At 52.9% G+C, this 12,234-nt stretch overlaps 5 protein-coding genes across 5 annotated transcripts; 4 read left to right on the forward strand and 1 right to left on the reverse strand.

Moving 5' to 3' along the window:
* Nucleotides 1–2,009: 2,009 nt before the first annotated feature.
* On the forward strand, nucleotides 2,010–3,008 carry A1O1_00440 (uncharacterized protein; the record flags this gene model as incomplete). Its single annotated transcript, XM_007721359.1, has 1 exon — nucleotides 2,010–3,008. One exon carries the CDS (start codon nucleotides 2,010–2,012, stop codon nucleotides 3,006–3,008), a length of 999 nt encoding a protein of 332 aa, XP_007719549.1.
* Nucleotides 3,009–4,488: 1,480 nt separating this feature from the next.
* On the reverse strand, nucleotides 4,489–7,185 carry A1O1_00441 (uncharacterized protein; the record flags this gene model as incomplete). The annotated part of the gene is made up of 1 exon (XM_007721360.1): nucleotides 4,489–7,185. One exon carries the CDS (start codon nucleotides 7,183–7,185, stop codon nucleotides 4,489–4,491), a length of 2,697 nt encoding a protein of 898 aa, XP_007719550.1.
* Nucleotides 7,186–8,642: 1,457 nt separating this feature from the next.
* A1O1_00442 (uncharacterized protein) lies at nucleotides 8,643–10,034 on the forward strand (the record flags this gene model as incomplete). Its single annotated transcript, XM_007721361.1, has 1 exon — nucleotides 8,643–10,034. One exon carries the CDS (start codon nucleotides 8,643–8,645, stop codon nucleotides 10,032–10,034), a length of 1,392 nt encoding a protein of 463 aa, XP_007719551.1.
* Nucleotides 10,035–10,652: 618 nt separating this feature from the next.
* On the forward strand, nucleotides 10,653–11,108 carry A1O1_00443 (uncharacterized protein; the record flags this gene model as incomplete). The annotated part of the gene is made up of 1 exon (XM_007721362.1): nucleotides 10,653–11,108. One exon carries the CDS (start codon nucleotides 10,653–10,655, stop codon nucleotides 11,106–11,108), a length of 456 nt encoding a protein of 151 aa, XP_007719552.1.
* Nucleotides 11,109–11,489: 381 nt separating this feature from the next.
* Nucleotides 11,490–11,831, forward strand: A1O1_00444 (uncharacterized protein; the record flags this gene model as incomplete). The annotated part of the gene is made up of 1 exon (XM_007721363.1): nucleotides 11,490–11,831. A coding segment is annotated over one exon (342 nt), but the record flags the coding sequence as incomplete, so codon positions are not given.
* Between the last annotated feature and the right edge of the window lie 403 nt (nucleotides 11,832–12,234).

The following is a 12,234-nucleotide window of genomic DNA, read 5'->3' on the forward strand; positions in this document are numbered from 1 at the left end:
GCGCCTGCGACTGCGGCCCCTTTTGGGGGCGGAAATGTGTCATTGAATCTTTCGGTCTCTCCGTCCATTCTCAAACAACGTTTCTCCGCCAGTAAAAGCACGTCTACAGACTACTCACCTCGCTCTATGCGCCTCCATCGGGCCATAGATGTAAGTCACTTGGTGGAGCCAGAAACCTGTCGTTCGTCGTGGGTAAGCATCTCATCGGTCACCACTGCTGGCCCGCTCGATCGTGGATGGCCTGTCTACCTGGTATCCCTCGAAACAGAAATACAAACCTGAGCAGCGTTCTCGTCCTCAAGATGCCGTCACCCGCTATTTATGCGAGGAAAGGGCATTGCTTTGGCCAAATGAAGCATTCGAGACGGGCTCAGGATTGATGGATATCGTATCAATGGTTGTATTGTACTGTGGTCAGCTCGGCTTTTAGCCGTCAGATCTCAGCATCATCTGACCAGGCTGCGGTGGCCACACTGCAACGAGCACCGTCTGCTTACCCAGTTTCTCACAGGCTCATTGCAGCCACTGGGGGCTTGGCCCACTGATGATGCCTTACCTTAAGCCGGCTTTCACAACCACCGTGTCTCCGCTCGTCAACCAACAGGCGACCATTCGAGGTCCCCGCGAGCCGATGTCTTGCAATGCCCGGTACGAAGCTTACCATCATGTCCCAATTCAACACCCACGGCCCCACCGGTGATGAGTGTTGTAAGTCAGCGCTGCTGACTGTGGCTGAAGTGACCTCGCTATTCATGGACGTCGAGTGGAGATTGGCGATGCGACAGACGGTGATGGCAAGCTGAAGTTGTTCTCCGCGCATCTACAATCCGTTTACTCACGCTCGTCCGTCATGTGGTTGCCTACAACGGCAATGTTTTCGATCGCCTGTGATTCCCCGGAGTTGGTGCTTCTCATACACATACTTGGCTGAAGCGATCAGCTTGTGTCAGACCCGGTTTTAACCTATTACTAGAAAGTCTCTCCTATACAGTAGCCTTACGGGCTGCCGTCACTGGTGCTCTCACTATTAACACCAACGGGAATAACCAAATGGCCCCTCCCGCTCAGGTAGTCCTCGATTGACCGCTCTCTGCCTCGATTGGACAATTCATCTGCTCGCTGCTGGGTAGTAGTGTTGGCAGCCACATCTACCTGTACGACACGTACGCGATTCTACTAGAGATCGATCAGGCCCCCAGAGAGGATTGTCGGTCCCTAGTGACCAGCGAACAGGATACGAATTCGCTAAGACCAGCTATTACCGTTAAAAGAAGCTGTCCCTGGAGGCCAACCGCGGCTTATGCCATCAGCAACTCTATCAATACCATCAACGAGCCTGTGCCAAAACGCCTATTCAGATGGTCTTATCAACCAACTGAACATTACTACCGTACGAAGTCTGCCTCCACCAGCATAAGAACGGACTCAGCAAGCGAGGAGACACAGCATTATTATATAGGACTGGACCGGTCTATTGACGGGGACGTCTGTCTGCAGCCTGTCGCATCTTCACCAGCCGAACGAAATAACTGTTGTCTTATTCGGGTGAAAACGCACGCAGATTCGCTTTCGAGCTTGCTCGCGCAAGCTCGACCCTGTGTCTATCAACATTGCTCACCAAATTCCGTCGCAACTGGCCCATCGCATACCGTCAACCTCGGTCTCGAGTTCGCAGCGTCCAACGTACCAGGGTCAGGGGGTGTATAGAAGCGGCCGCCTATCGAGCGCAACTGGTCGAGCGGGTGCTGATGCGGCATCATTAGAGGTCGGACATGAGCAAGTTGCATCACGTACTCAGGGCGACATCATTCTGCAGTCGGAACATACAGAAGGTGGGCACGCAGCTAGCATCTCCTTCCCTGGCCATCAATACTCCTGGATTTCCAGTCAGCGACAAGCACCTCAAATTGATTTACAGGCACCCAATGTACCGTCATTTACACTGCAACGCCAAAGGTTGGTGGTTTTTACAACCTTTCGTCCCTGGAATTGCTAACAAGGACTCAAGGATGGCCGCTCATGTGCTTCCGACGCCGGCGACGCAGTATGCTCCGACCCAGATGTCCTATGGGACTGACGACCTCCATAATCCGAACGAGACTACAAGACGGCAATGGTGGCCTACAGACTCGGGAGCGACCTTTGGAGGTCTACAATCCGGAGACTCTTCGTATAGTTCCAACGATTTGCAACCTGTGACGATGGTCTCCCCTCCTTCCGTCTACTCCGACACGTATTTAGGACGCCAATCATCGCAGTCACCACGGGCGCCCTTGGGTGTGAACATTCGGGACCGAACACCCATTCGACATTACCAGTCAAACGACATGCGACGGCGCAGTCACAATAGGAGCGAGATGTTACTAGCATACGCGGAGCAGAATCAATTGCATGAGTCGCAATCACTACCAATCATGGCCACCATTTCCTCCCAGAGTGGTGCGGGCATGGCACGGATGTGCAATATGCCTACATATAATATGTCACCCCCGATGACCAATTTTCCGCCTGGAGATGACATGTTCGCTTCCTCAATCCTGCAAACCACAGCACAGCAAGAGGCGGGAATGATGTTGCGGCACCAGAATGCAGGAGACGTACAAACTTTCTTTCCGATCGAGCGAACTTCACCACACAGTTCCCAAATGGCTCTGCGGCAGCAGCCTCGGCCAGACGCACACAATGCGACTTACGCCATCGGACCAACCGATACTGGCCCGCAAGCATTCCCACCCGTCACTTTGACTCTGGAGTCCAGTCCTGCGGAGATCGAAATCAGGCCGTCACGACCGAAACCGCAGTGCTGGGAGCACGGTTGTAATGGGAGACAATTCAGTACATTCTCGAACTTGCTGCGGCATCAGAGAGAAAAGAGTGGGAGTGCGATAAAAGCGATTTGTCCACACTGCGGTACGGAGTTCACACGGACGACAGCGAGGAATGGACACATGTCCGGTGGCAAGTGCAAGGGCAAGGCCGATGCCGAAGCCTCGAACCGGGCCATCTAAGATTACAGAGCCATTGTCCAGAGTCGGCCTTGGGCTTATTGGACGAATATATGACCATCGATGGACGACAATTTAATGAGACTCTTGTACGAATCAGCTTGGCAAGGAGAGGACAATGACATTGACTAAACACAGATGGCTCCACGGTCGAGCACAACAGTGGCGGAAGGCGGACACGATGACCCTAACAACAATAGCAAGAAGCAACGGCATTAACACGTGGTACCAACAAACAATCGGGATGTTGTTTGACAAGGGGCATCTTCCATCGTTTGAGAGTGGCGAAGCTGAGCTAAGCTGAGCAGAGCACAGCATCTGGCTTGTGGCTGTTATGTTCCACCGCTGTGAGAGCTGGTCAGCTGCAATGCTACATCGTATCAGCCATGAGACTCGAACCAGGGGAAAGGGTCATGCCCGGTGGAAAGAAAGACGTGACAGAGGCGACGGCACCAATAGCAGTTGTGTGTCTTCATGCCCCGAACAGGCCTTCCAGGATCCTTACCCCTGCGCAATTGCAATTGTCGAAGAGCTGCTATTCTGCTTGACTACTTGTGCGATGAAGCAACCCGACGGCACAAATAAAATAGGGAGTTTCAGTATTTTCACTCGTCAAGAGTGTCCTTACTTCTGGGATTTCCTCTATACTTCCCTGCGTTCAGGGGCGAGCATTGGGCGGCGGGCGGCGAGGCTGACACAGGCTTGGCTACTTGGCGATGGGCTCCTGAAGGCTCCGGTCTCCGCGTCCAAGTTGAAGTTAAAGTCACTTCTACTGGTATTGACAGCCTGATGAACTCATATTCAACTTGAATGCTGCTGTCTGCACTCATTCGTTTGGCCGCCTTATCGAATTACCGTCGTCCCAATATCAGTATCAATATCAACCCTTGTACTGTGGTACTGTTGTATCGTGGTACTTGTATTTCCCCTAAAAGTCCAAGTCAAGAAGTAAGGTATTGATTGGAGTACTACAGCAGCATCAGCTTATGCTGACACGGTTGAACCTCAATGCGACAGATCACTCGCTCCATTTGGTATTTGACACGTTTCCACGGAGCTATCTCTATCTATACCGGTACCTGCATCTACAGTGGCATCTGCATCTGCATCGGCACTCTGGGCCGTCCAATTTCGAGTCCTCCACTGCATTCGGCGGCCGCAGAGGCTCAGGGAGCTTACCAATCTGGAATGGCTGTCAAGAACAAGGAGAAGAGTGTCACTCTGTGTGGGAGAGCTTTGCCTATCTACCTAGATATACTCAGATCATAGGATGTACTTCAGCTGGTATCATGACCTTGCCCACGGCATCACACGGATTCGCTCTGATGTCCGGGCCCCGAAAAGGTTTCTTCCCGCCTTACGATCTCCTGCCATCCACCGCCTTTCTGCACTGCCATGTTTGCAGAATCGCGCCGGGATATGCCTGTCTCATCGATTAAACACGGGCTTGCTTCTGTATTGTGTCCAGCCTTATTTGAAACCCTTATAACCGTCCATGTCGGGCCTTGAAAATGGAGATCTTATCATCGTAGAACAAGATCTCCCTCAGACGCCAGGTTCGCTTGGGCGCGTTAGAGTCGTCGCCTCGTTCGACTTCTTCGTCACTCCCGTCATCGCCGGTATCCGAGACGCCTTCGAAGTCGCTTGAGTCATCGTCTTCATCGTCGCCACGGCCGTCCTCGTGAACAGCGTGGTGGGCGTGCTGGGCATGGCTGTGTGGGAGATGCGTATGATTGTGATTGTGATTGTGATTGAGGTGGTGATGGTTAGGATGTGTAAGGCCTCCTCCACCACCACCCGTCGGTCCGACATCTTGATCCGTTTCAATGTCTTCAAGTTCTCCAGGGTAAAAGACGGCATTGGATCCACTAGGCGGCGCCACACCGGACACTTTCCGTGTATTGGCGAACTCCAGGATCTCGAAACACTGGGTCTGCACGCCCAGATAGCACAGCTCCAGTTCCGGCCGGAGAGCAACAATGTCCAGCACCTGCAAGGCTGCCTCACGGGAATGGACTGTGCCCTGCACATGTTCGGCAATATGCGGGATGTGTAGGGACCTCAAGGTCGTAGCGTTGGGCAACCGGCGCAGGAAATAATGCCAGTCTTTGTAGTCGATCGACATGCTCAACTCGCGCAGTTTCATCTTGCCGCTGGTGATGCAGGTGATCAATTCCCGGTTCACTACCCACCGTCGCCAGTTGATGTCTGAAGCATCTGGGTCTTCTGTTCTCCATGTACTGTCCACGAGTAGTTTGGTCAAACTGGACCGATGCCGTCGGATGGCACCCTTGTAGATCATGTCGACCGTAACTGGGGATTTGTAGGTCGAGTTTTCCTGCAGAAAGAGCCACTCTAGACTGTCTGGTGCCAGTGTGTCTTTGATGAAAGAAATTAGAGAGGGAGACACGGTATCGGTGTGCAATCTTTTCAAATTCAACACGTAGTCCGAGAAAGCCGGTGTTGCTGACGGTCCAGAGTCCGGGGCGCCGGCGCCGTTGGACGAACCTCTGAAGGCTGCGGAAGACGCCCTTCTACGACTGGTGGGTGTGAAACGCTTTCGAAGCGCCCTCCATAGTTGTTCGTGGTTTCGACACCCCAACAGCGTGAGCGTGGTCAACCGTGACCAGTCAATCGCGTTGGATAACACCGTGATCGATAGATAGACTCGTTCGATTTCGAGAGTTTCCAGTTCAAGCTTTCGCTCTGCACCCCCGGCCTTGCCGCACGACTGGAATAGATACCCACCGGTATGACCATGGTGTGCGTTGAGGACTTGTGGCTGACTGTAGGGAAGATTTCGCTTTGTCGGAGCAATTGATATCGTCTCTGGGTCATCATCTTGGATGTTATGGGCAGACAGCAAGACCCCAAGATGGTTGATGTCTGAAGGGTTAACTGGTGCCTCAAGCTCGTCTTCCTTTCCTTGATCTGCGTCTTTGTCTGCTCCAGCATATCTATCGAACACAGTCTTCTGGGGGTCGAGAATCGAAGACGGACCGCTTTGGTGATGATGCGAAAAGGCGTTGCAGAACCGATGAACCAAGATGCCGAGGATACCACCGGGACGGGGTGACTGATCGCCTAGTCCGTTCATCAGTGGAGGTAGAACAGGAGCTCTGTCCTCGGCCGGTCGAGCCCAGATGTCAAACTGCGCATGCGAGGCCATCCCCACTCTGAGTTCTTGCAACTTCCCCAGAGATCTTTCAATCAACACACTCATCTCCTCGGCATAGGGCAACTCATCGATGTCGAGCACACTCAAACTTCGGAGAGGTGGTAATATTGAGAACGTTGGGAACTCCACTCTGGGATAGGGCGGGATTTGGAATAGAGAATGTGCAGAGCCGGCAAGGATGGAAGGCAAATTCGACGCCTGTAGACCTGGGCCGGTACCAGGTGGTGGGGGAGAAGCCAGAGGGCCCTGATCTTGATTGTCGTGCCAGCGTACCCAGACTCGGTCGAGGCGGCATTCTTGTCCATCATCCCGATTGCCGAGAGAAGCCAGGGCAAGCCAAACATCTCGAAGAACACCTGTCGGCATATCCCATATGAAGGCTTCAAGGTTTCGCATCCTCCCAACCGCGAGCGCCACGAGAGTACCCAGCATCTTTCCGCCCTCTTTTGTAATAAGATACTCCTGAACCCAGTCAGCAGGGCCATTGCCCAAACTGAACTTCCGAGTATATCTCGCAAAGTAGTTTCCACGTCGGATCTTGCGAGGTCGGTTGGTCGGTTGAAGGGGCGGCTGGGTATAATGGCCACAATGTGAACATGGATGCGGGGATTCTTGTTGATATGGCGCCTCGCCGAACACGTCTTGTGCCATGACCAGGGTTGCCAGTCCATATGTCAAAGCGTCCACCCCCATACGGTTTTCGAAGGTCGCATTCACATCAGGCCAGACGATGTCGAACCTCGAGTAGATGTGGGGTATCACCAACGCATGCAAGGCCGAGTGCGTCAGCGCGAGCGATGTAAGGTCATTTGTATGTGTCAGTTCCCGCAGAATTGCCTGCAGAATATCAACTGGCAGATCAAGCAGCCTTAGTGGTTCCTTCTGTGCCGTAATGGCATCCCATTCTGACTTCTTCTCCTTCAGATGTTTCGCCAGCAGTGTTTGGGATTCATTGTTCTTCGGTCTTTGGGCCCACTCCTGACTCTCAGCGCCAGAGTCCATCCTGAGGCTCTGCGGGTGGTTGTCTTGATGTCTCATCAGGTTCTGAGACGGTGTCTGCGGTGCTTGGTTCAGGCAATGGCAGGAGGCTCAGAGCATCAGCCCTGAGCCGGTGAGGACTATATCAGCTGGTCATGAGGTGTCAACGGGGATGGGTATGAGTGGTGGAAGGGGCCGACGAGTGAAGAGACGGCAAGCGGTTGAAACAGGCCTGAGGTTGGGCAGTAAAGAGTTCGTCACTGGAGTCTTGAGTCTTAAGCGCAGGAGTCAAATTGACGCCGGCTGATGCTAATGTACTCTGTAGACGACATCGAGACGCCCAAACGGATGGTTGCGCGGTTAGACGCTGGAGGCTGGTAGCAGGTTGGCCGGGAGCTGGAGGCGCGCTAGTGAAGGGCTTTATTTGGTTTAACGGGCACTAACGATCTCTAATGGATAACCTCTAACAGCATAGTGTTACTAGTGCCATAAGCGATAACGATAGTACAGAAATAGGCACTTGCGGAGGGGCAGCCGCAGCCGCAGCCGGGTTGGAACCACTTTACGCGCTCCACGTCTCGGTGCCGCATTGGAGGCCTACTAGGTACCTACAGAATAGCCTGGGGAGTACCTCAGGCAAGAGTACCCAGAGGGTTCCTAGGTACCTTAGGTACCGAAGGGTCCCATGATCCCCACGTCAAACGGGGATAGAGTTACTGCACTGTACCTAAGTACAGTGTGACAGTAGAAATAATAATAACAGCGATACGAGTCTGCAGTAGCAGTAGCATGTCTTCACCCTAGACTCATTGAGGCTTTACAAACAAAATGCTTTGTGACTCCAACATCTAGGGGCTTGCTGTTCGATTAGGTAGCAATCATGCTCTCTCAAGTTTGTAGTGAATGAGGCCTTGCATTTTGCACGGTGAACGGCCCTGCGTCTGTCTGTGCCACCACCGCACCGTGTGACTGCCGTTTGCTTGTAGCTGCCGGTGGTAACACTCTTTCACTCCACCCACTCGCTGCACTGCACCACCTGCTCACACGGGATTGTGCTTCAAACAACGAAGCTGCCTTCATGCCAGGGATTCTTTCGCTACAGCTTTATCTACTTCAAATTTGTCTTGCAACGCCCCGCTGACTCTTACTTATTATCTGCTGTGAAGCAGCCTCCTTGACCCAACGTCACTTGATCTCTTCTCCTCCTCTCACTCTCGTACTACTTCCTATTCTTCGTCCGCGATTGCGTCCACACGAGTTAAGCTGCTGCTTTCCTCACCGGTTCCCATCCTTGGGGCCTCGGAGCTCGCTTTCTTGCTACCTTGCAATCCCCAGACGAGCACCTGCCTAAGCTGCCTGCGCCAGGGTGCTACAAGGCCACTGCGTCGGAGTGCCCCTCATCTAACCAGTTTCACGGAATACACACCACACCGTCCTTCTCCTCGTGTCACCTCGACCCGCGATCGGCGCACAGCGTCACGATGGACGGCTGCCCGGATGAGGTCCTGCTCAAAATCTGCAACCGCCTAGACTTCAAAGATGTGGCAAATCTGCGGAGGGTCAACAAACACCTGGCCGAGGTCGGAGCTGAGGCACTGGTGAAGAGAGTACGTTTCCACTGCAGTCAAGAGTCACTTGAGCGTCTCCATGCCATCGCCAACCATGATGTGTTCAACAAGTACGTGGACACCGTTGTCTTTGAGGGCAATATTCTGGCCAACGTTGGTTGCATCCACACCTACACGGCACATTACAAACTTGACCATCACAATAATGACAGACCACAACCACCGGGGAAAAATGCTACCGCTCGGGAGAGGAGGCTGTATGAACGCAATGTGGCCAAATTCAACCATGACATGATGGTCAAATATGAGCGATACCGCAATTTCTATGACCGGCAACAGAAAGTGCTCAAATCAACCGCCTATGACGACCTCATCTCACCCAGCATTCCATGCTTCCCACGACTTGAAAACATTGTCTTATCCACGATCGGCAGGTGCAAACACGTCCTGTCGAAACGATTCCTCGAGATGTTTGCGGTCGACTGTGCCATGCCGCCCGAGTCCGACACCAAATACACCAAAGAGCAATTGAAGCACCTCCTGTTTCCACGGGGTGAGCCTCTGACTACCCTTCGCTCCTTGGAAGTGAACGTCGTCAGCCCCAAGTTCTTCGCCGGATATTTGCCTCGCGATCTGATGTGTCAGGCCTTCCAAAACCTCAAAATCATCAACCTCAATTTCCGCCTCGAGAAAGATGATCGATACGATCTGGAGTATCTCACGGCGGACTCCTGCTACAAGGGCTTGAATGAAGGACATCTTCGAGCTGCGCTCGCGGCAGCTGAGGGCCTGCAAGATCTGACCATCAATTTCGACGACTTCGGCTTCTTCGGGGCGTGTACGGACATCAAGCATGTGTTGGGTGATCATTCCTGGCCAAACCTCGACACACTGGACTTGGACTGCATGTCAGCCACGGAGGACAATCTCTTAAGCATGTTGAAACGCCAGCCGGCCCTTCGGAGCCTCAAGTTGGGCTTCATCACCCTCGAAGAAGGAAGATGGCCCACTGCCACGTTGCAGATGCGCAGAGACCTGAAACTCACCAAGTTTGCCGCGCATGGTTTCCTGGAAGATCCGGACCAAATGTATCCTATGCATTTCATCGATGCCGAGGCCTATCTTGTCGATTTCACCCACTCTACTCTGGACGCAGCCCTCGACGTTTATGTCACCGACAGTTTTGACGAGTCTGATGACTATCACCCCCTGGAGGACACCGAATTCGCCGATCCGGAGGATGTCCGCGAAGAATACGGTCCATTTGACGACTCGGAATTTTCCGACATGGATTGCAGCGACTAGACAGAAGCAAGGAAGCGTGCTGTGTCCTCCGATGCCGGTTGATGTATCAAATGATTTTACGACTTTTCCGAGTATCGACTGTACAGTATGAAGAAAGCGCGCATTTTATGAGAGACGGACTACAACAGATACCCCCGTGCGAGCTTTTTTTTTTCGGTCTTTGCGTTTCGAGTGCGCCTCAACTCGGGCTAGAGGCCAACATTTGGCTGGGCTTGCTGGTTTTTGATCAAAAGGCGACAGTGCAAGGGTTCGCAGGAGTTCGTAGGAGATGGTGGTCCGGACTCACCTGAGGTGCAAACATGTGCATTTCAGACGCGGGTCATCTGTGTGATCCTCGATTTCATAGCCGGTGAAGATTCCTGTACATAGACGACGAAACAACCACAACCCGTCAAGCAATGTCAATGTTGCCGCCTGTGTCTTGTAAACTCGTTAAGCTTACAGTCGTGAACTTGTTGTACTGGATGTTGGTGGATCGGCTGAACTTCGGAATGGCATGGCAAAAGTCCCCATGATGAAGTCAACATCCCTCCTGGTTCCTTCTTCTTGCTTCGTGCCACATTACGCTCTGTACAGTCTTCAACATTCTACTGTAGACACCTTGTGGCTACAGCTCCGATGCGTCCAAACGTACGTCTCCTCGCGGCGCCGGTCACGCCCCGGTTTCGACCAGGCCAACGTGCTCCTGCTCTGGCTCTCCTGCCACCCATTCCTCTGTACCGCCGACTACTCCGCATCCACCGCAAGAAGCTCAGTCCGGAAGAGCGGGTGTTCGGCGACACCTACCTCAAGGCGGAGTTCCGACGACACCGAGACATCGAGAACCCTCTCCATATTGTTGGATTTCTGACCGAGTGGCAACAATACGGACAACAGCTGGAGGGAGACGATTGGAAGGGGCGAAAGATCGACAACGACCTCCTTGAGCGGATGAGCGACCAACAGATTGGGCAACTATACGAGCTGATGCAAGCCATCCAGACCAGAGGACGGGACAGTGTAGATGAGGAAGAGGCGGGTTCCATGTCCCAGGCAATTGAAGACGCTACGGCAGGTGATAAAAAGGCGTCCTAATATTCATCGGGCGATCGGCCTCGCTGCTATGAGAGATACGTCGCTTTCTAGGTGAACTTCAGGTCTCTGGGAACGGTGTATTTCTGCTTGACAAGTGAGGCGACCAAGTGACACACACATCACCGAGCTCAGTCTACGTTTACCACCCTGCCTCTTGTGCAAACGAGCGTCAATCGCCCCAGAGATGGTATATGTCACTACTGGTTCCGGTTCCTCTTCATCGACTTTCCACCCAGGCCATGCTTCCTACGACGTTCTCTCGAGAGGCCAGGAAATCCAATCTTGAATCCACCGAAACAGCTACCTGGCCAAAAAGACAACTACGATTGACGAAGTTCAAGACAATCAAGAGCCTCTAAGCCACAACTGCCTTCGGCCACAATGTGCCAGGTTGAATCGCATAAATCGCAGACCTGCGGTCACAAGTGGGCGACGATTGTCGAGCAGTGCCACAAAGGAGCAGGGTTCAGCAAGACTTCTGTCCACCCCATCACCAAAGCGCGAACAGGACTCTGCCAACCAAGATACATTTCAGCGCCTGCGGGTAGCTGCCCGAACTGCGACAAGAAAGGGGACTATGATGCCAACGGGACGCGCATGATCCTGGGGAAGAGAGATCGAGGGACATTGGGAAATGGGTATACCATGACCGACGGTTACGGAAAGCCGCTACCTATGTCTGGATCCTATCCTTATGGGTACAGTGTCACTGCCTGTGGCATGACACACGCACCCATGCCTCCATCGGGAAAGGGCTGCGGTCTCGGCGGATGCAGCATGATGTGAAGGACAAGAACATGCCATGGAAGACGAAAAGCATGCATGCTCCATACTAAGCACGAGTGCGGCAGAGGAGGGATTGATGGAGCCACAGTAACCTGACGAGGACGAGGACCATGGGTCTTATAGCCAACTAGCACAGTACCTACGATACTGGTCACCATCATCATCGTTGCTGTTATATCAATGGCTGACGTGCATCCAGTGGCTTGTTATACTCCAAACCTGTATCCTGTACCATCGGTATTTATTTATTATATATACATCCCATTGCTCAACAGAGATCGGATACTACCAATTTTACAGGATCAGCATCTCAATCACGATTATTGACAGCATCTACAGT

Source organism: Capronia coronata (assembly GCF_000585585.1).
Source record: "Capronia coronata CBS 617.96 chromosome Unknown acBCG-supercont1.1, whole genome shotgun sequence".
Lineage (NCBI taxonomy): Eukaryota > Fungi > Ascomycota > Eurotiomycetes > Chaetothyriales > Herpotrichiellaceae > Capronia > Capronia coronata.